Here is a 22,451-nt window from a genome sequence, read left to right on the forward strand (position 1 = left end):
TTCAACCTTCCTATTCTTTTGTTTAAGTTTCTCTGGCTACAATGGAAAACAGATCATGAATACGCTTTTCACACAATTTCATCATAATCTAAATATTGTAGTTAGTTTTGAAGCATTATTTTGACTATAAATGACTGCTAATTTCACCATAAAACCAGTCCATAATTTAAGTGTGTAAAACAAATGTGTGCTTTCTCCATATCTGTAGACTACTTGTTTGGGGAGCAGCCTGAGGAGGAGAAGGTGAACTATTGGGAGTGTAAGGACAAGTTCCAGATCGACTGGTGCCCGGAGACCAACCCCGAGCTGGAGGCCATGGTGAAGGCGGAGGAGTACCAGGTGCTGCTGGAGGGCAACAAGAACACGCCCGCCATCTGGGTCATCTCCGACGGCCGAGAGCCCCGGCCACCTCGCACTGGGCCTCGTGTGATGTTTGGACGCTTCAGCTAGCCAGCTAGCCATACAGACAGACCGGAGGAGAAACAAACAGAAGTCAGATATTCTTGCTGAGGATAGTTGCTTGGAAAGTCCACAGCTAAAGAAATTGCATTGCGCTCTCTTATCATCCTAAAATCCTTCTCCTGCTACCCACACGCTACAAGGCTGCTTTTGCTCACACACATGACTGGCAGGCAGAAGACTGTGCTTATTGATTGAGACTTTGGAGGACCTCTTTTGTATATGATCCCACCAGCTCACCCCATCCTTGGCTTTTACAGTCTAAAGCTTGGGTGGTCTGACAGAGAAGATACTACTAATGTGTTCTGACTTGGCATGGCTGACTGAGCCTTTAACACAATGGACTTGTGAATTTAAATTATGCACACCGTTGTGTGTGGATAAGTGCTTAACAGAGGTGGCTGCTATCCAGCATGTCATGCCTGAATAGCTTGTTGCTGAAAAGAAATAAACTGCAATTAAGCAAAACAAAACAAATTGAACCCTAAGTGCTGTATCATGGTGTAAATAGGATGCAAGCTAATACATTGTTGCTGGTCTTGCAAGCGTATAGACTGAAATATTGTTGCCAATGATGTAGAACTCTATGTATTTGTCTTGAACCAGTTGTTTGTCTCACCCTCAGATGGATGAAGAGTTTGTGGTCTCAGGACCATTCAAAGTTGGATACTGAAATACAGATGATATAAAACAATAAAATAATATATATTTGATATCAATGCTTGATCATTTTCCTTGAAGAGAAAACTCCATTTCAGATGTATGTATCACTCTCTCATATCTTTGTCAGATCATTTATGCTGTTCAATATTTGACAGCATTTCTGAATGGATCCACCCTTGCAGACACTCAATCAATTAAAATATGGCGTTGTAAAATATATGCATTGCAGATGCCAGGTGCTGGCTTCATGATGTGTTGGCTCAGTCTTATCTTGCTCATCTAAAGTGGACCAAGATTTGTGCCTGATTGACAGATGACCCTCTTGAACAGAGAGCTTCTCATCCATTATGCTCACCACAGACCATTATTAAAACGTGGATCTCAGCGATTCCACAAGAGAAGTGCAGGCGCTTGGGCCAAGTCTATGGCACAAGTTTGGCTCGCGCTGCCGTCTTCAATCAGACCTTACAGCTGCGCTCAAGAGCCATGGGCGCCTGAGTCTTATAGTGAACTAAGCAAGTGCAGTCTCGCGGCCATAAAACTACCTGTTAATCTCACGGTGATATATTGTCGCGCTGATTGAGCCTGTACTTTGGACCTCTGGCGAGGGTCTGGTCCCACGACGCCGGCCAAGCCGCTTTCAGAAGTCAGTGGGAAACGCTGGAAGGCATACACAGCTCCACCGCCATGTCTCTCCACAGATACGTGCTAGCTGGCACCCTGCTGCTGCTGTCTGTCTGTCAGGCACAGAGCGGTAAGTTACCATCCATAATGCATTAACTGTAGCTTGCTTCAGGCACTGGTTTTAAGGTGAGAGGTGCCAGTGTGTTGTTGTCCATGTGCAAGTCAGATGATATCAAAGGTGGTATCCTGGTATCCTGGTGACCATAACAAGTCTTGTTATATTGTTGTATGTACAGTATGCTGTATATTCAAACATGTACAATTATCAAAGCAAAATTAGTCTGTGATCACCAATCAAGCTATGTGTGAGTCTCTGGTTGCTCTAACAAGACGTGCCATTCAGTCTGAAATCACATTTGACTCATAGCATGACCATGGTGAGTGTGATCTAGTAGTGATGGTCCTAACAAACTTGAGCAACTGCAATACCATTTTCCAACACACAGATCTGGCATGTTGTGAAAACCATGTTGACTGAATGTCGACACCTTACACCAAAAACTCAGAGCACATAGAGCTGTGTAGAAATGTCACAGGGCCCACTGGGGTGCCTCTTGAGCCTGGGTGACTAACAGCTGATCTCACGTCTCTACTTGGCACCTCGCCCGCAGGTGGCATGAGAGAGGCCACGACTGGCACCACCAATAGCAGACTGCAGCCCTGGCTGGTCGGCTTGGCAGCGGTCGCAGGCTTCCTCTTCATCGTCTTCATCGTGCTGATCGCCAAGAGGCTTCTGTACGGCAAAGATGAGTATGTGTGGCCCCCCTTCCCCTCTGAATCATTAACAAGACGATTCCAGATACACATTAACACTATGCCAGTGACACAAACACACGGGTGACAGCTTGCTGTATATTCTTGAAGCATTTAAAATGTCACAGTTTGAACTATGATTCCTCATGTAATTACCTGACAACTGACACCACAATGATTTGGCTTTATGGCTTCTCTCAGACAGAGCAATGGTTCCATCTTATCTGTACAGATACATTACCAGGCAGGGCTTGTTCAAACATTGACAGCTTATTAGTTAACCATCACCAGCTAAGTCATTCTAAAGATGTGAAAGATGTGTCCAAACATGGTGGGACAAAACTTTATGCTATGCCAAATAACACTTTATGCATATGATTACATCTACAGAAATATGTTTTAATACACACAACCTCGTACCGATTTTTGTTTCTGTATCAAAGTGTGCCTTTTAGCCCTTTTGTCAACACCATCATCACACTTGTGACACATAGTGACATAATCACTAAAGCAATGTGTCCAGAGGAAGGTCAAAGGGTAAATTAATATTTCACCTGCATATTTCAAACACTTGTCAGGAAACCATTTGCATTTTAATTTACTAACTACAATTTGTCATTAATTGCATAAAATATAATCAGAAATAACTGACATTTTCATTTTTGTACTTTGCATTATCTGTTACTGCATTAAAGATGCACTATGCAGGATTGTTGGCCTTAATACAACAGCCCCGAAGCCAATTCGATGGTAAACAAATGTGTAATAAGGGAATCGTTCACTTAAGATAGCCATAGAGTATAGCCGGAGAGAGCCAGCAATGCAACTTCATGATGGTTGACCGTAAAACATCTTGCGAGAATCTTGAAACATTATACCTTGTCAGTAGATATATCTCTTTGAAGATAGTTTTTGCCTGTTGTTGCCTGTTGTTAGTCCTTTTCCTCCACAACAAAAAGTGTTTAATTTTGTACAGGGGAACAAGCATACAAGCACAAGGAGAAGCATACTTTGCCTTTAAAACAAAAATAAATAATAGTGAAAATGTTATCCTTGTGAACATTTTATTTTTAATTTGTAGGAAATTGTGATGGAGAGGAAATCTGATACTGATAGTGTTAAACTATTGTGTTTTCTGTTGATAAAGTTATCTAACAATGTAAAATTATTTCCATAAAACAGGACTGGCATTAACATATTAACTAATTAAGAATGATTAAACCCTCCTCTGTGGACAGGTTGTGAAATGTAGTAAAAAAAAAGTCAGTATGTGGCACTAGTTTAATATGACTAGATAAAATCACAGACAATTGTGATTAAAATATATTCTTGGTCCTTCAAAACATTCACAATTGAATGTTAATTATTAAACCTGAAATGCACAATAATGGGTGGAAATTATCTGCCCCTTGTCTCACTGATTTGAGTGCAATATATATTGCATTTTCAGGGTAAATCAAACTGCTTATTATCAGCAATTTGTCACTAAAGGACACATTCCAATTGATACAGAGCATACAAGAAGATTGTACAGTACATTCATGCACATCTTATCTATAGTATTTTACTGCTCCTTTAGTCATGTTGATTTGTTGATTTGCTTTGTATTTTCCTGTTTACATTGTATTGTATGTTGTGTGTGGTGTCTTAAGCTGCTGGGACCTTGAATTTCCCCTTGGGGATCAATAAAGTATCTATCTATCTATCTATTGAACAAAAGCTTTGCTTTCATCTGGCCACCAGTTGGTTCATGCAGTGGGGTCTGAACTCTTTGCTCTGCTTCTGTCTCTCTCCGTTACAGTACAGAGGACGTGGAAGGTTATGAAAACAAAGCCGCGGAGTCCGTCTCTGATAAAGAGGAAGCCGATGTCAAACAGACTGTCCTGTGAGGGAGTGACCCAGAGAAAACAGCCTAAGGACCAACACTGCTATTGTATTCAACAGCAGCGAGAAAACAAAATCACTTTTCACTGAGATTGTCATCTGTATCCAACTCATGTAACTTATTTAGACATTTCTTTAGACACATTTGTACATAGTCATTGTTATGGTTTGTGATTTAATAAACACTCAAGACGGTCATCGGCGATAGATGACTGGTTCTTTCAAAAATAGCATATCTTTACTTTTGTCGACCACTAGATGGTATCAGACACACTATCCATCCTCATTAGTAAGACCAGTGCCAAAACAGTCTCTATCAGTGAATAGAATATTAATTAACAAGTTCAAAAGAGGGAGTTAAACTATGCCATACATGCTGTGTGATTGAAATAGAGGTTTCACTGTATGAAATACAATGAAATAATTGTTGTGATTGTTATGACTGTGTTATGATTGATCTTACAGAATAAAAAACTTATATTATAAACAGTGGGTTTAGAATGATTACAAATTCAGTGACTGAGGAAAACATAAATTGAGAATAAACAAAAATAAACGTAGAAAAGACTTTCCATGTGCTCGAAATCTTCCCTCAACCACACCAATGACACTTGGCTCTCGGAGATGTGATGTGAGTCAAAGGGTTTCAAATGATGTGGGTTTGTGAACCTCGAGTCTTCAAAGACCAGCGGCGTCACAGCCGGCTGAGCCAGTTGGGCTTGCATTTGGTGACATTTCTGAATTCGGCATGTATGTATGCAAAGAGGGTTATGGTATGAAGTCGATTACTCATTTTGAATGGCAGTTCTGACAGCTTAAATGTTTCCAGTGCAGTGATGTAACATCAACCAAATAGCATTTTCTCATATGGAACCTTTGTCTCAAAGGAACACTTTTGGCTCAGACAACACAAAACGCACAATGTGAGCAAATGCAATTTCCATAGACATGGAGTGAATATACAGTCAGAATAAATGGATCAGTTGAGTCATAATGGATTTTCATCAGCCAGCATGAAAATGATGTAAAGTCGGGGTATTTATTAATCATATTCAGTGCACTAATTTCATTTTATTGGCTGCTTAACCATTTTCCTGGGCTGTTCAATAACACTGGATTAATTGGCTGCCTAACCTGTGCAGGGTCAATAACACTTGCAAGTCAATTCCTCTGTTCAAGTTGCAATGTTCTCCTGAACAAGTAGCTTATTCTCCTGCTATAAATCAAATGTACTATAATGCAAGCTCTTCAAAGAACCCAGATGTGGCAGTTAGATGTATTTTTATAGAATGTATAGTTGTATAAAGCACTGCATGCTCTATAGGCATAGATGCTGTACAGTGCCTTAAGACAGGGGTTTCCAAACTTTTCAGCCTGCGACGCCCAAATTAAGGTGCCAGTGACTTGCAACCCCCACTATCCCCTGAGGTAGTAAAGTATACATTCTGCGCAACAGCACACGCGCATTAATAGGCCTATCGAAACACATGCTATCACCAAAGAAAAGCTTTTATTTGAGATGTAACTACTATTTTTATCGTTATTATCTTATCCACTGCCTCAAGACATTACTGATGTACTCCTTAATTACTTGAAAGGAAATTACATTTTTAATGCAATAACTACCCCCTGAACTGCATTTTAAATAACCCATTACATGATGTGCATGGAGGTCTATAACTGCCAAAAAAACTTGAAGGGACGAGTAGATTGTAATATGACTGATGTCAATTAGGAAGCCACATCTCCTACCTAATGCATTTAAAATGTCTAGGAACCCCATGTGAACTTTCTATGATTTTGAGTTCACTTGCTATTCCTGGTTTGAGCGTGTCAGTGTTATTTTGACTTAGTGCCTCTCCTGGAGGTAGACTCTCTGACTAAGACCAACAGCCCTTTCCATCTCCGGCATGATCTGCTGCTGCAAGTGTCTGGAGTGTCGATGCAATTCAGAAATAGTAAAGTAAATCCATTTAGAGCTGCAAAACAGATGGGAGCCAGCGGCTTCATATCTTCTGGGCTCCGACTGTTTTTGGCCCATGGTGGTGATGAACTGCACAGAGGCTGGGAAAGGAAGAGGGTGAGCGGCTGCCAGACTCTAACAGCCTGAGAGTCCTCAGCCCAGTCCAGGCAGCCACAGCCACAGAAGTGCTTACACAGGGCAGCACATCTGATCTTCGAGACCCAGTATCTGCTCTCGCTAACATTCAACACCATGTTGAGATATCAGGTCTGGGGTAAATCAGGTTCAGGAGAGCCACAGCATAATATATCGACTATTTCCATTCATGGTAAACTGCTTCAGTGAGTTCAGTTGTTTTTTCCAGGGTTTATTTAAGGATTTAGAGAAACATTGTTAGAATTTTGGATAACCTTGCAAGAATCCAAGAGTATTTTTAAAATGTCACCGCAAGAGCATGTCACTATTTTTTTTTGTAACACAAAAGTGTGCATTTTTTCCCCAGCAACTTCCATATACTTTGGTAATTTGATTGCTATCATATTGCCGAGAGGGAGAGTCCTTGGGGGAAGGCTGCAGTCCCTTGTTTGGACATCTGGAACCGTTTGCCACAGTGTTTTCACAAGGCGCTCACATCATATACTGTAAATTGAGTTATTAAATTCATAAGCACAGAACACACTGAGGCAAGGCATGGGGGAAAGTCTGCTTCACGAAATGAGCCTTGCGATATGTGCATTCCCCCTTTGTGGTGCTCTGCTCCGGCTCAAAGGCATGAGTTCCTCTCCCAATCCTGTTGCATTGTCCTATACTTAAATACTTACGTATATAAAGCATACTTGTCCTTATATACTTATACATAAACAGTACATACACATACTATGGTGTTTTAAGTGTTGCCTTTCTTGGCCAGGGACCATTTGAAAAAGAGACAGTCTCAATATGACCCCCCTGGTTAAATAAAGGATAAATAAATGATCATTTAAAAGAATACTGTGCATATACATATGCATATGCATACATATACATTCCTCTTGCAGCATGACTAAAAGCCTTCAGGGAGAGAGTATGTGCTTTTACTTCCCCCAACACAGCTAAACCTGGATGCAACCGTCTAGGCGAGCTTTGCTTCCATGCCAAGTGTGTTGTTGCTTGAGCATGCGAGTGCAGATGTCTCATGACTCATAGCCGCTTGGAGAAGCTGCTCCTTCTAAATCACACGGCACTGAGAGATTTGAATGCTTATCTTCTGAATGGGTTGTGCGCAAGTTCAGAACAGAGATGAAATATGCTGTATGAAGTGAGGCCTGTCCCTTTGTGAGCAATTATCCCCCCTGTGGTTCATCTGTCCTAAGGTAAACTGATTTGGAAGGTTAAGGTTAATGGTGTCCGCTGTGGAAATGTGAATTCTCCACAGTATTATGTGAGCTTTCATAAAAGCTGTCATACGGATAATATTGTACTTTGAAAAAAAAAAAAATAGACCTGCTCCTAGCAGGGCCATGGGCAAGACAGGTCTGCAAAAAAAAATGGCAGTGTGGTTCTACCTGCAGGAATTCATCATGATGGTGAGGGAATTATCAACTCAATCAGTATGATGCAATTAATTCTGATTTTAAAAAAGATACATGGCAACAATTGATCGATTTGAGTCATGTTTCTTACTCAACATCAATCAGAAGGCTTTTAAGGTCCATAGGATTTCCTGGCACATAAGACACTATGTTGGCCCATTAGCAGAACTGATCAGTCACAATGAAAAATATCTACCCCTGGACTGAAGTGATCTTTCCAAAACAAACGGTCCAGGGATGGATAACCTGAGTACAGTCGGTCAGGGAAACAAAGCAGCTGTAGAACTCATTCAGGGCAGGCTGATGCCTCTCTTCGAGTGTTTTATTGATATTCAGCACTGATATTAAAAAGTCTTGATGACAGTTTCCAGACCAAGATCGGTTCCTGCAACAATACATTATGTGGGGCCGCATTGAGAGTAATTGGTGTCCGGGTGGAACCCGTGTCCTCTTTTCGTAGGCCAAACACAGCTCAGTCTGTAATTAAAATGTTCCTTTTTGTAAGTTTATACAGTGTTCATGAATCAGGCGCTCGTCTATATGCAGTTCGTTTGTAAAAACAACTGACTTTGTCTCCGAGGTATGCTGTTTTCTTTGGAGCCCAGGGCGGTGTAATTTCAGCTCTGGGAGAAGCGGAGCTCTCACAGGCCGGTCCTTCGGGTAGCCGGCCGGCCCATTACTCATACACATCCAGCGGGTTTTGAGTCTTAATATTATAACACGGCACACTGCAGGGCGCTTCTTCTGTCTCTCCAACTCTCCTCACCCTCTTTCATTAACCTGTTCCGCTTTCTCAAAGTCGCTTTTCATTTACTCCGGTTCATTCGATATCTCTGCAAGTTGTTCTCAGATTTGGACTAACACGTTGAAGGGAGGGAAGGTGTTTTCGTATACTGCTCCAGCGCGGGAGAATTTATGGTCGAACAGCAGAGGTCTCCTGCAGATAGCCATGGGATGCGTGCTGAGTCCGGACTTTCGTATGGCACCGATGCTTATGCTAGGCGTTTTTGTGGCACTTAAACGTGGTGGTGCACGTGCCTCCACAGTGAAAGTGTTGCCCTCTGCATATATACGCATCCCCTCCAGTGGTTAAAAAAAACCCTGCTGTGCTGGTTCATGCATTTTTTCAATCATTAAAATGAAATAAAACTCGACTTCCTTTCCAAAGCCTCAATTGTATTTTTCCGAACTCGATTCCAGCGAACTTATATCGGGGTAATGGAGAGAGGAATGATTGGAGTCAGGTGCGTCAGATTGCGGGCAGGCCAAGTCTAACTGAAAACACACTCCTTTCAGCAAGCCTGCTGCTTTGCAGTGTTGCTGCCCTGGTCGTTTACATCACATCACACAGTCGGCCACAGCGCAGCAGCCGTCTGGTGAGGGCTGAGGTATTAATACTGCCTTCGATTTTTCAGCTGCGTGTGTTTGTGTGTTTTCTTTAGCTTCTTCACATTGTGCGTGTATGTATGTGCGTTCGTGAAGCCTATGTAGGCCTACAGTATGTGTGTGTGTGTGTGTGTGTGTGTGTGGAGCGCAGCTGTGAAAAGGTAAAGATGACAATGTACTGTAAACTAACCCTTGCTTTGAATGGAGCTGATGGATGAGAGAAGAATGTGTGAGTGGGAAGCTAAAGTTTCATTTGATTCGACGAACAGCCAGGCGGCTATTCTGATGGATGCCTTGCCAACATACACTGATTCACAGTTGGCCATTTGACTCGAATGTTATGGTCTGAAAAATGAATGTAGATACATACATGTGAGTCCGATGTACAGTAGAATTTGGAAAGAAGTCCAGTCTGCTCACTCATTAACCGAGAGAAGGAATCTTATTCCAGTGTGATAGCAGGCCTTCTAAGTCCTATCCTATACTTGTTGGCGCAATTGAAAATGGCATTGCACACTCTAATATCCAAATGCAGACTTTACCACCATAATTCTCTTTAAACGGGGTAAGGGAAGTAAGCAGAGGGGCAAGTGGCATTGCCTTTACTGCATTATGGAGTCAAAGTGGTGTGTTTAGTCCAACTAATATTAAAGTGGTTCAAAATGTGCCCCAGTAACACCACTGATGGCCATCTTCACTACACACAGTTTATTTTGTCTGTGAACTGCAGCCCATGATGTGAGCTTGGGCAATGATCATTCTGTGCATTGGTGTGAAGCCAAACCAATGGCCAACTTTCCAATTTCAACCCCCACCTCAAAAGTCACACACACACACACACACACACACACACACACACACACACACACACACACACACACACACACACACACACACACACACACACACACACACTTTGAACCAAAGCAGTGTGCATAATGTGGGCCTGAGAGCTGGGGAGAGGGCCAGGGGTGCTAAAATTAGGCTGTTGTCTAACATGGTTTCAATGTGCTGTCAGCAGCAGACACTGAGCTGGCCTGAGGTTCACAGGCTGGCCCGGACAAATATGGCACCACAACACACAGTGTCATCTGCATCCAGCATTCTCAGCAGATGCCTGCACACAGCATGCTGATCATTGACATCCATGCAGCAGATTGCAGATTAGAGGATGATTCTATACAATCTAATGTACTCATGTTGTATACAGGTTATATGTCATCCCTGCTGTCAGCACCCTATCCTCTGTGTCCGGAACCCTGTATGGAACACATATACGCTGAAAAAATAGGCAGACACTTGATTGTTCTGAGTTGTAGCATAGCTTGTTTATTATTTTTATACTTTTTTGCATAGGGAAACATACTCACTTCCAGTAATGTAATCATGAGCATTTTGCTAACAGCGATGGCTGAATACAATGTTATAATGAAATATTGTCAAAGCTGTAAATTCCCCCCCACACCAGTTCAAAAACACATGGCAAATTTAGTTGTTTTTTTGTGTGTGTAAGAGAAAAAAGAGAGTCTCTTTGTTCTCCATTTTCAAATAATTACTTGGAAAAAAATATGATTACCGACTTTTGCTGATACAATTTTCATCCCAACAGTTCAGAATAGAAAACAAATAGAAGAAAAGAAAAATCACAAGCTGTGAAAGGAGATCGGTGTGTTAATGCCAGTTTCATTTGCGGTCTGTTTCTACTGGATGTGTTCTAACTAAATGTCCACATGCCCTCTCCTGGTGTGAAGTGTATGTCTGTGCAGCAAGCAAGCGATAATGAGTAACTACTATGGTAATATTTGTAAAGAATAATGAAAAACAAAACAAAACAAAACAAAAAAGAAAATCCTTAAAATTTTAACACTGCATTCAAATGTTCTCTGAGAAACATTTCGACCTCATCCCTTCTCCATCAAATCAACTTCAACTCACATTGAAAAAACAGCATGCTTCAAAAGAACAAAATAATAAGAATGGACAAGGAAAAAAAAAAACAATAATTGAAAAATACGAATAAAAACAAATGTTGTGACGAAGAGTTGGGGCACCTCAGGTCAGACCAAATAACAAAGCTCAATCCAACACCATGTCAGTGAATTTCAGTCTCAAACCATCAGGAGCATTTAGGAGTATATTTGGCCATGGAAGAAGGCCACAGTGATTCATGTTGTTATTACTATCTTATCATCATTTTCATTTATTTAACATGTGGGCTGAAAAGAATGGATCACATGGTGAAAAGAGTTCTGGAACTGCCAAGAATGCTCATGTTTTTCCCCCAACTTGTTGACAGAGGGAGTGCCTTCCACGCACACTCTGTGCAGTGGGGTATTATTAGGAACCAAGTGCAAGATCTGGTGGATGGGTGGAACCCAAAACCAGTCCCCCTTAAAACTTAAAAAATTACCCCAAACAAAAAGGGAGAGCACATGTCAAGCCATTTAACTTAAAAGAGTTGGATGAAGGTGAAAGCTGAAACTGACAGAGATTAGCAGTAAGATGAGAGGCACTGCTTGTCGAAACAATTTTTGGTATTGACTATTTGTGTTTGTGTTTAGGATTTTAGTTTTACCTGCTGGTTTTTTACAGAGGAATGGAATAAAAAAATAAACAAACAAACCAGAAAAAAAAGAAAAGAAAAGAAAATAAATAAAAAACCTTTGTCACAATTCCCTAAATGCGACTGAATTCCATTCAGTCAGTGGGTTATGCATTATCGCTTCATGAACAACTCCTATGGGACTCCTTGAGAGAAAATGCTCACTTTCCATCTCATTCTCAGGGACTGGGAAATGTGTTTTGACTCAAAGAAACAGTCTTTAATATCCTCATATTAGCATGGCTCGCTAACTATACAGCCTATAGGGCTTACCTATGTGCTCCTCAGAGGGGTGGATCTGATACAAAGTCCCAAGAGTCAGAATACTGTCTCTTCAAACAAACCTGGAGCAAGCATGGCTTGAGTTTCCCATGTCTCAGTGAACAGAGCTCACTACATCTACAGAAATGAACCAACACCAGAGTATTATTATTATCAAAACACCCATCTCGAACGCTGATTGAGGACTTGAACATACATGTTGATTTCCACTCAGATTTTATGACTAAATTGTATTCCTAAGTACCGTTTTTCTCTGAAGCCAACTTGATCCAAGTTTATTGAGAGTGCCTTGCCAGTGCACTTAGCCCTTACTGAGATTAAGGGATTGATTATTTTAAGAGGACATTTTGACCAGCTGGGTTCAATACGAGGAGTGTTTTCTATCTGATTTAAGATAAATTAAAAAATACCCGACAGACAAGGACTTGGATGTTACAACACAGCCAAAACTAAGGATGAAAATGGAGCAAACTCAAATGATGTAGTTTCTGCCCTGAAGAAATTGTCCAGCCCTTGCTTAAGGAGGAAAACATGACGCTCAATGGAGTTGCGAACATTATGCAAAAAACAGAATGTGAAAATAACAAAAAGAGGAAAATAAGGACAAAAAGCAATGCACAGGAGGTAGGGGATGGGGGGTGGGCAATTCCTCTTTCTTCTCCTCATGATCCTCTGACTAACCTGAGTCTCACACCTCATAAAGCACCCCTCAATGATGGTGGCCGAACATCTCGATTCTCCCCGGTCCGACCTTTGTGTCGCTCTAACGGGACAAATCAGCCTCCGCGAAAAAAAGTGCCAAGCCTCTGCTCTCTCCAAACTTCATTTTCTTGACGTCAGTGTCCTACGCTACTAGGCCAGCTTTTTGTGCTTTGTCCGATCACTACACCGCTACCAGACACTGTTTTAGATATTGTCCCCAATCATTTCATTACAAAAAGGATGTCTCGCAAACAACAGCAGCAGGTCTCCTATCATTTCATTCAAACAGTGCATACCTGTACCTACAGCCAATGGAGACATTCAGCATGGGTCTATGGTGAGAAAGGCACTCGGAGTAGAGTGGGAGGGAGGGGGTGCTCTTAGCTCCAGCTCCATTAGGACTTCACCTCACTCTAACACGGTACCAAGCCACAGGCCTGGGTCGGACTGCATGTCAGCCCGGCCGGTGATTGTCGCGAACCGGACCGTGAGCACAGGCATGCAAGCTAGAACCTCACAGGTCCAAGTACAGTACGTTCTAAGAGGAAGTCCCTACAATTCAAGAGAGGAGGATACATCCTACATCGATTGAGGATTTCATTACAAGGGGCAAAATTTATATTTCTGGTTTTCAACACAGACAGAAAAAAAGTAAAACAATAACAACAATAAAGAAAAAAAAACAAAAGCAGCTCTTTCTCCAACTTAGTTCTTTCTCTAAGTACACCATAGAGGGTTGACGGTCTACAAATATTTCCAGAGATGCACATCTTAAAAAGAAGTATCCTTAGACAACAATACCAATACCAGGTTATCTAGTGCAATCTTCCAAATAGAAAAAAAAGAAAAAACAAGTTTTTTTTTAAGATCTTGAAGCTTGCACAATAGTGAAAATGCAAGAAGTGCAAAAACTGTTAGATGAGTTGTGGGGAAAAAAATGGCAATGGAATTTGCATATCCCCTTGAAGCTAACTCTGTTTAAAATGACGACAAGTGATGCTGAAATTACTGGAGTCCAAAGCTCAGGCATTCCACCTGAGGACAGGTACCTTCTTTAAAAAGGCGTGCAGCATTGGTGGGTGCGCTCACCGACCACAACAGATCCCTTAGAAGGAATTCTCACTTATTGTGGCTTGGCCACAAGCTTATGACAACTAAACCCAAACACAAGAAACATAAACATATATTTTCTCATACAAAAAAAGAAGATTTTTTATGTACATTTTTACCTTTTTTCATTCTACTTGATATACTGTAAGGATTTATACACAGGATAATGTGTCCAAAATGTAACAATTAAACATTAAGCATAACAATAATAATTACTAAAACTATAAAAAAAATATTAGTCAAGGGTTCAGAAATAAGATAAGGATAATATTTTACATGCATCCACTAATGCATAATATTGTCAGAGTAAGTTCAATCATCACATGTGGCCAGTTTAAAAAGGAAGGTGTTTTGGGATACGGTAACCCGACCAGACAGGTGCAGCCATCTGGGTGGTCTTCAGATTTGCGTGTGTTTGTCAGTCTGTCTGGCGTGGCTGAGTAAAGGTACACGAAAAAGCCAAAAAAAGAGAAAAAAAAAGGACGAATAGGAAGGCGCGTGCAGGCGAGGCGAGGCGACACGCATGCGCACTGCAGCCCCTAGGCGGCGCTGCAGGACTAACTGTGCAGGCTAGACTAGATGGTGGCATCGGACCCCAGTCCCCCTACTGTATGTGCCCATGGCCGCGCCCAGGCTGGTTGTGTGACAGAGTTCGATGGGTGGGTGTGGAGCAGTGCAAATCTTCACAGGACACGTGGTGGAGCGAGACAGTCTGCCCGCGGGGGGGTTCGAGTGGTGGGCGAGTGGATAAGGGGGTTGGGCTGAGTGCGACTGTTTGGTCGCTGGCTGGATTCATGTAAGATGTTGTGTCCAGGTGTGTGTTTTGACTATACAGGTACACAAAAGACTGCTGGAATGATTGGTGGGCCATGTGTCCACAGTTGACCGGCCTGGACTAGACTAGGTGAATTTACATATACCGAAGAGATTTTGGTCATTTTGTCGTTAGTTACGCATATACAGCAGTCATTCAAATTCAAGTTACAAATCAAAGGCCCGATGGCAATGTCAAATATAAACATGGACATTTTGTGCAAAGACAGCCCAGCCTTTGTGAATAGCATAACAGGAAGTGGACCCCCACTGTGCACTTTGACCCCCCAGATGGGGGAGCAGACGCTCATCCCGTCACCTGTCCTGTTTTTAAAAAATACAAAATTGCTTGCTGAATGATGGCAGCATCTTGCGAGACGTGTGAGTCGTATGAATCTGATGGAATGCGTTTGGCTACAGCACTCCACTTCAACCTGGGCCAGTACCAGGGCACATAAACCGTCACTGCCAAGATCTTAAGACGAGCATGTAAACAATTCCTCTTGTTCTGCCATTTCACTGAAAACTCTTTATAGCTACCAGCAAATCTTAATAGCTACCAGCGTTGCAATATCCATTGCAGAAACAATACTGTACACTGCATAACAAACTATCACATGGCCTTTTGACCCTGTTGAAAAAAATAACACAACATCTTCTCTTATTCAATATACTCCCATTACACTACTAAGTAAGAAATTATAAATTATCACCTAACCACTAATTTTAAAAAAAAGAAAAAGAAAAAACTACAGAAAAAAAACAGGTTTTAAAAAATCATTATGGTGGCTATAATTGGGCTTACTTGACCTCTTCCTAACTCAGACTTATCACGTCTAGAATACAATAGCTCTGGTTTTATTCACCATAGGCATGGGGATAAGCAAAACCAATGGCATTTTGCTGTGGTGAACAGCACAGGCCAAATTCAGGGACTAGAATGAATCTATGCATGTACAAACTCACAAAGTAATACTCTACATGTCATACAAAGCTAAGTCTACGATAGACTGTATTAAGGAGCTCTTTCAAAAGGTAGGCTATGATGTATCTGCTTGGAAAAAAAAGAAGGAAAAAAAAGGTGAAGGTCTCAGAAGCCTGAATATCCAGAGAGGGCAGTACTGTGAGACAGCAATATTCTAGCTCCTTCTCGGAGTCAGGTTCTGGTTGCCATGGCGCTGTTGCTTAGAGTTTTTCTGTTGTTGTTGTCTCTGCACTACAACTATGATAAGAGTTCCAAAGTAGAACTAACCAATACTTCAGTAACGACAACAAAATCACAAAATGGGGAGTGAGAACTATTTGCTTATATGTGTCTGAGGGACCGAATGTTAGCAAAATATTCTTGAGGAGATTTGACATGGACAATGCAATTTATTGCATTTTTCAACAATTCTTGTGCAATAGTTACAACTATGTTCCCTTACACACAAGTTAGTAGTGCTCTATTGACATGTCTACAGAAAAGAAATTTGAAACCTTGCTTTGAGTCAAATTAAATTAGCGTTTTCTCACTCTCTCTTTTAAAAAGTCCATCCGATGCTGACTCTTCCCCATGTTTGTGGCACATTTGCATTCATATATTTACAATCTGAGAAAGACAGCAAAGTGCTGTGGTAGATCTGATCGATCAGATTCAGTTCATTCTCATCCACCTGAACACATTCTTTCCTTTCCTTTCTCTGTGTCTGTCATCAACTTGCTAAGAGAAATATATATCACAGTACACACACACATTCATACATACTGTACGTTAAACCTTGCACATCCAAAGACATACACAACACACACACACACACACACACACACACACACACACACACACACACACACACACGCATGCACGCACACACACGTACACACACACGCACACACACACACACACACACACAAGTTCTGAAGCACTGCACCCAGCGCAACATTGACGAATGCAACAAGACAGTGTACATTCTACGTAAGAATTTCTCATTGAAAAAGTTAGCTATTCCAGTCATAGTTGTTTCCACAATCCTTCAGTACTTAAACTCTGCTCTATAGGTGCGAGTACAAAAGTTCTCTCATCTCTGGTCTGAATATAGTTATTATAGCTAGAATTTGAACACATGGCTTTCAACGTGTATAACAAAAAAAAGGTTGGATTTCAATTTCAAATGCACTGAAGACAGTTTATAAAAGTGCTGAGACTGCCATTCCTGTGTCAACTACAAACAGCTCAGGTCCAAAAACCCTTGCAACCCAAGTGGATAAAAGAGACCTGATTGCACTCCTTAAAACTAGCTCAGTACTTTACAATCTTGTTCTGTGCAAATACTTTCCTCACACCCCGGTGACATAAATCAGGCGTGTCTGTTCTCTCTTTCGCTTTGATCCCTGTCACCAAAGGAGCAAAAAACCCCTAAACTACGTCGTTGGTGCAAAACAACAAGGCTCGATTGGCTCTCCTGCTTGGATCACTCTCAGTTGCGCGGGTATGTGACACAGACCGCTGTGCTCTCTGCTCTCCTATCTGCTAAATACATTCGGAACTCCTCTCGTTATAAAAAGAAAAACCCCCTAACTGATCTGGGAAAACACTGCCAAAGTGGAGATGAGTACTGGAATTGCATATTTCACATTGCATAAGCGGAAGCAGAATGGGGCAGAGTGAGCAGAAAGCCACAGAACACCGACGAGAGACAAAAACAAAAAACAAAAACAGAACACAAACCCATCAAATCGAACACATTAAAGACTGAAAGAAAGAAAAACTGAAAGTCATAAAGTAAAACATGTAGCATTGATTCCATGCGAATAACAGGAAAGACAGTCACTGTTCTTATAAAAAGGGGGAAGTCAAAGGTGATGAGAATCCATTTGTTTTCAGTTCCAAAAAAAACTGCGACTTATTTGAATTCATCTGTTAATTCTAATTGGATAATGGCAAGCAATCAAACATGCAGCATTGTACTGTTATTGTTTTTTTTTGTTGTTTTGTTGTTTTTTTTGCAGCGATACTGGTTACATCAGTAAAAGAAACAAATTTACATTTTTGTCTTTCAATCATGTATTACTGTTCTTAACTAAAGGCAAGGCACATAATGTGTTATATAAAATATCGTGCAAAGTAGAAGAGGGACAGGGAATACAAATCATAAGAAACGTGGTTAAACGGTTTTAACCCATCTGGATCTCTGGCTCTCTATTCCATGGGTCTGGGGAGAAAATGGGGCAGTCGTGGGGTAAGGGCAGGGGGTAGAGTAGGGGTTGTAGAATGGGGCAGGGCAGCTTCTGAGGGGTACTAAGAGCATCTGCCATGCACCCATGTTCGCATTACGGTGGCCTTAAGAGCCAAGTTTCCATGTTTTTTTTTCTTTTGAAAGCACCATGCATTTATATATATCAAGATCATTTTTTTTATATCAGCACCCTTGTATAAACAATTCATTTTTGTGTATAATCTTCACAAGTCTGGGTTCAGATTGCAACTCAACTGGTTTTAAAGTTTGCCATCGCAAAGCTGTATTGAAAAGAAAAAGTCAGAATTCCGAGAGACTACTGCATCTGTGTTTTCTGGATTATTGTTAGCTGTATACTGTTTCCAGTAAGCCTCTGCATATAACATTGATATGTATCGGTTATGCGGTTGTGCCGATAGCTGGGGGGGTTGTTATTTTCTTCTCTCTCCCTCTCTCTCTCTCATTCTCTCTCTCTCTCTCGTAGCTTCAGAAGGTGACTTCAGTTCAGAAGGACACGCATAAAAGGTGCATTTGAGAGATTCGGGGATTGAGAGCTCTCTCTCTCTCTTTCTCTCTCTCTGTCTGTCTCTCTCTTGCTCATACTCTCTCAATATCGCCCACTCTCCTTCCCACCATTGTGTGGCCAACCTGGAGCTAATTCAGGCTCATACGTTCACAAGGAAAAACAAACAAACAAACTAAACAATTCATTTGAAAGAAGAAGAGGAAGAAGAAGAAGAAGAAGGAAAAGAAAACAATTCAAACTCTTGCAATGTCTTAGGCACTTTTCATGGCTTTGAGATTTGGGTTTGGTAGAGGAGTCAGAAGCCCTGATGTGGATTAGTTTTTGTTTTGCTTTTTTTGTTTTTTTTACATCAGTACAAATCCCATTTGCCCAGTCTGCTGTGCCCTTGTCTGAGCTCGCTGTTAGCTCCTTTGCATCACAGGAGTGGGACCCAGGCACCAGCCATAGAGAGAGCTCGGGCACAGAAACACAACTTCTATGACTGGCAGACCAGCCCTCCATGAGGATGTCTACAGGCCACAACCCCAGCCATGCCCATACACACACACGCACGCACACACATATACACACACAGGCACGCACAAACACTGTCACCAACACGTGACTTTGTGGTGCCAGTGGCATCACTATCGTCATGATGATTCACGCACACACACACACACACACACACACGCGCACGCGCACACACACAAACACACACACACACAGTGACGACTCACTTCTATCGCTAACACACGCACAATCGTGCCATTGGTTTTATGATGCAACCACCCCTCCCTCCCCCTTTGAAAAATTGTCTATTTTTGAAATCACATAGACAGCTCTGTCATTCCACTGAATGAAGATACAGACTTTAAAAAATAGTTGAACTGCCAAAATTAATTGTTTTCTCCCCCAGAAATGCGCACACACTTGGAAACATTTTCCACGTCTGACTATATGATTATGATGAACACAGAAGGGTTGGGTTATTTTGATCCTACTGATAGCTCGACACTCACAACTCATGTACCCTGCTACCAAAATAACTAAAAAAAAAAAAGTCGACAATAAAATCCTAATGGCTAACTCTGACTTGCAGCATTTCATGTGATTAGTCCAAAAAGAGAAGCTGCAGAGAGGAAAATTAATTGTATAGTAGTGCAATGCATGTAATTTCCAAAGCAATTTTTAAGTCAATGCAAAACAAAGAAGAAAGACCTATCATTTACACCCAATACTGTCATGATAGTAACAGAATAAGGCCCGGTACTCCCTTTATCACTATGCAGAATATACTGAACCCCCCTTTCTATACTAAAAAATTAAAAAGAACGTTAGGTTGGGTAAGGCCAATGGATTGGCAATGGGAAGGGACTATCAAGACAATGATCAGAATAGCAGTCTCTGCACACGTGTACGTACATACATACACACAAACATACACACTCACTCACACATACACACACACACACACACACATACACACACATACAAACACATCAAGGGAAACGGCTACACTTTTACGCTCTCTTCTTTTGATGTCTGTCAGAAGCATCAGCCAAAAAAAGACATCATACCCTGAACTTTCAAGTCTTCACCCTACCACAATACTGACCCTTGTCAGTATGTATGTGTGTGTGAGCACGTGTGTATGTATGTGTGTGTGTGTGTGTGTGTGTGTGCGTATGTGTTTCTCTGGGTGTGCATATTCTTGTCACAGAAGCATCATCAACATCAGTGTGTTTCGAATGAGAAGGCCTCCACGAAAAAGTGGCTCCTAGTATAAATGTTGCAGTGTTTCCTCCAAAGAAAAAAAAAAATCTCAGAACAAAGGAACTGACAGATTCATGATTGTCAATAAAATTGGATGAAAAGCTGACTTCTTTTCGTCAAAATATCGCTTGAAAGGGAAGCTGTCCACCAATCGAAAACATTTTTTTTTTTTTTTTTAAAGACGCTTTTTTTTTTGTTTCTTAAAACGTTGCCCCTCGTCCCTTTCCCACTTTTTTTTTTCTTGGAAAAAAATCTGGGGATCCGTGTAATCCATGAGCAAAAGCGTCGCCACCGGAACGTCGTCAGATTTTCTCTTCCCTGTTGGTTAAGAAAATAAAGGATATTTGTTTTGCATATATGAGAAAGCAGCACCGTAGCTGAGGGGAAGGGAGGGCGTCGAGGAAGAGCATCCCAGGAGGACGGGGGAAGCTTGCTGGGGTAGATTTTTTTTTTTGGGGGGGGGGGGGGGTAGTGTCTTTGCCCCCCTCTAAGTTCATGTGGCTGCCCCAAAACATCCTCTTCTCACCTCTAGTCTCTGTCCATGGCCTGTTTCTCCTCTGCCTTGCGATCGTCACTCAAAAAGCATCTTTTTAGATCAGTATACATATCTAAATATATATATACATGGAGATACATATATTTAGATGTGTATAAATATACACTGTTTATATATACATATACCTCATATATATGTATATACGTTTTCCCTCTTGCATCTTCTTTACATTTTTTATTTTTCTGAATTCCACAAAGTGATGAATCTGAAATCCAAGCTCATGCTCGTGGCCTCTGTCCATGTGTCCGTCAGTTCCCCAGGTACCAGGACTGCAGGAGAGAACAGAGAGGACACACACCATTAATACACACAGCAGGCCTCAGGGCTGACCAGTGAAGATGGGCAAAATGGATGCCCTGACTCTGTCAAATTATTTACAACAATCAATAACAATCATCAGGGAATATTATACAGTATAATCATTATATGCTTCCAAAATGATTAAACGTTAATGTGTTAATGTGTTCTGATGTGGCAATGAAATTTAATTGAACAGAGCTGAATTTAAATTAATTGAATTGATTTGAATTTACTGTGTAATTCTCAGTGATCTTCATTGTTCAGTGGCGTTACTGTTTCATAATGGTTTTGTACTATTGACCAGTACGACTGATTGATAAATCAATAGTTATTCATTTAAGAGTGTATGTACAGTATACTGTATATGCACTTTGAAACTATCTAAGCGCTGCATTGTACTATCTCATTGATTGCAGTGTAGTGTAGTTGTGTAAAGGAATCTCTCTAGGTGTATATTGCGTGAACGTTTCTCCTTATTTGAGACTGTGGGGAACCATGCGGACACGCTCCACTGAACATCTCACCAAAATTACACAGCTCTGCCCAACGCTGGGATTAACTCTAATACCCAATTTAATTAGTTCAATTTCAGAATTTAATTATGCTGTGGCTTCATTTCAGAATTTAATCATGCGTTAGCTCTTGTTTTGAATCTCCACAGTTCCCTATACAGATATTGCTTGTTGTTTTTTTTTTCTCCCTCACAAAGACAGCTCTCAAATTTGCTCTGTTTCTTCCCAGTAGCAGCAACTGAATAAGCAGAGAGCAATGGGCGGTCCCTGGAGTCGGGAGGCCAGATATGTTGTGATGTGCTTAATGATTATAAATTATGTAGAACTACAAGGCCCGGTCGGGCCAAGTAGACAGAGAGAGAGAGAGAGAGAGAGAGGGAGAGAGAGAGAAAGAAGGAGACAGAGAAAGAAGGAGAAGGAGAGAGTGAGAGAGAGAGAGGGGGGGGGGGCTTTCCAAGGCCTCTGCAATCAGTGTCGTCTTTGCTAATGGTCTCCAAACACTTAGCGCCAGCCATATGAACCAAATGGAGCCATTAAAAATAATATGGAGTAAAAGAGCAGTTAAAGCCAAAGACGAATCCCAGCAGGAACCCACCCAAGCCTTTTAAAAACATAATAGGATCTTGGCTTCGCTGCGCAGACCGCTGAAGTCTTTTTAAATTTTGACAAGGTTAAAAAAAAAAAAAACAGAGAAAAGGATTGAAAAAAATAAGTA

General features: G+C 41.3%; 2 protein-coding genes across 5 annotated transcripts in view; one reads left to right on the top strand and one right to left on the bottom strand.

Moving 5' to 3' along the window:
- The first annotated feature begins 1,702 nt into the window (after positions 1-1,702).
- Positions 1,703-4,930, top strand: smim24 (small integral membrane protein 24). The gene is made up of 3 exons (XM_062555544.1): positions 1,703-1,876; positions 2,418-2,556; positions 4,361-4,930. Exons 1-3 carry the CDS (start codon positions 1,810-1,812, stop codon positions 4,446-4,448), a joined length of 294 nt encoding a protein of 97 aa, XP_062411528.1. The 5' UTR covers positions 1,703-1,809; the 3' UTR covers positions 4,449-4,930.
- Positions 4,931-10,666: 5,736 nt separating this feature from the next.
- The window catches only part of nfic (nuclear factor I/C), a 113,214-nt gene continuing 101,429 nt past the window's right edge, over positions 10,667-22,451 (bottom strand). For all 4 annotated transcript variants that reach the window (XM_062555547.1, XM_062555548.1, XM_062555549.1 and 1 more), the window contains one exon: positions 10,667-21,193. In XM_062555547.1, coding sequence (XP_062411531.1) covers positions 21,173-21,193 — 21 coding nt within the window. In that variant the 3' untranslated portion in view covers positions 10,667-21,172. The remainder of the gene's footprint in view (positions 21,194-22,451) is intronic.

This window comes from Sardina pilchardus, chromosome 15 (genome assembly GCF_963854185.1).
Source record: "Sardina pilchardus chromosome 15, fSarPil1.1, whole genome shotgun sequence".
Lineage (NCBI taxonomy): Eukaryota > Metazoa > Chordata > Actinopteri > Clupeiformes > Clupeidae > Sardina > Sardina pilchardus.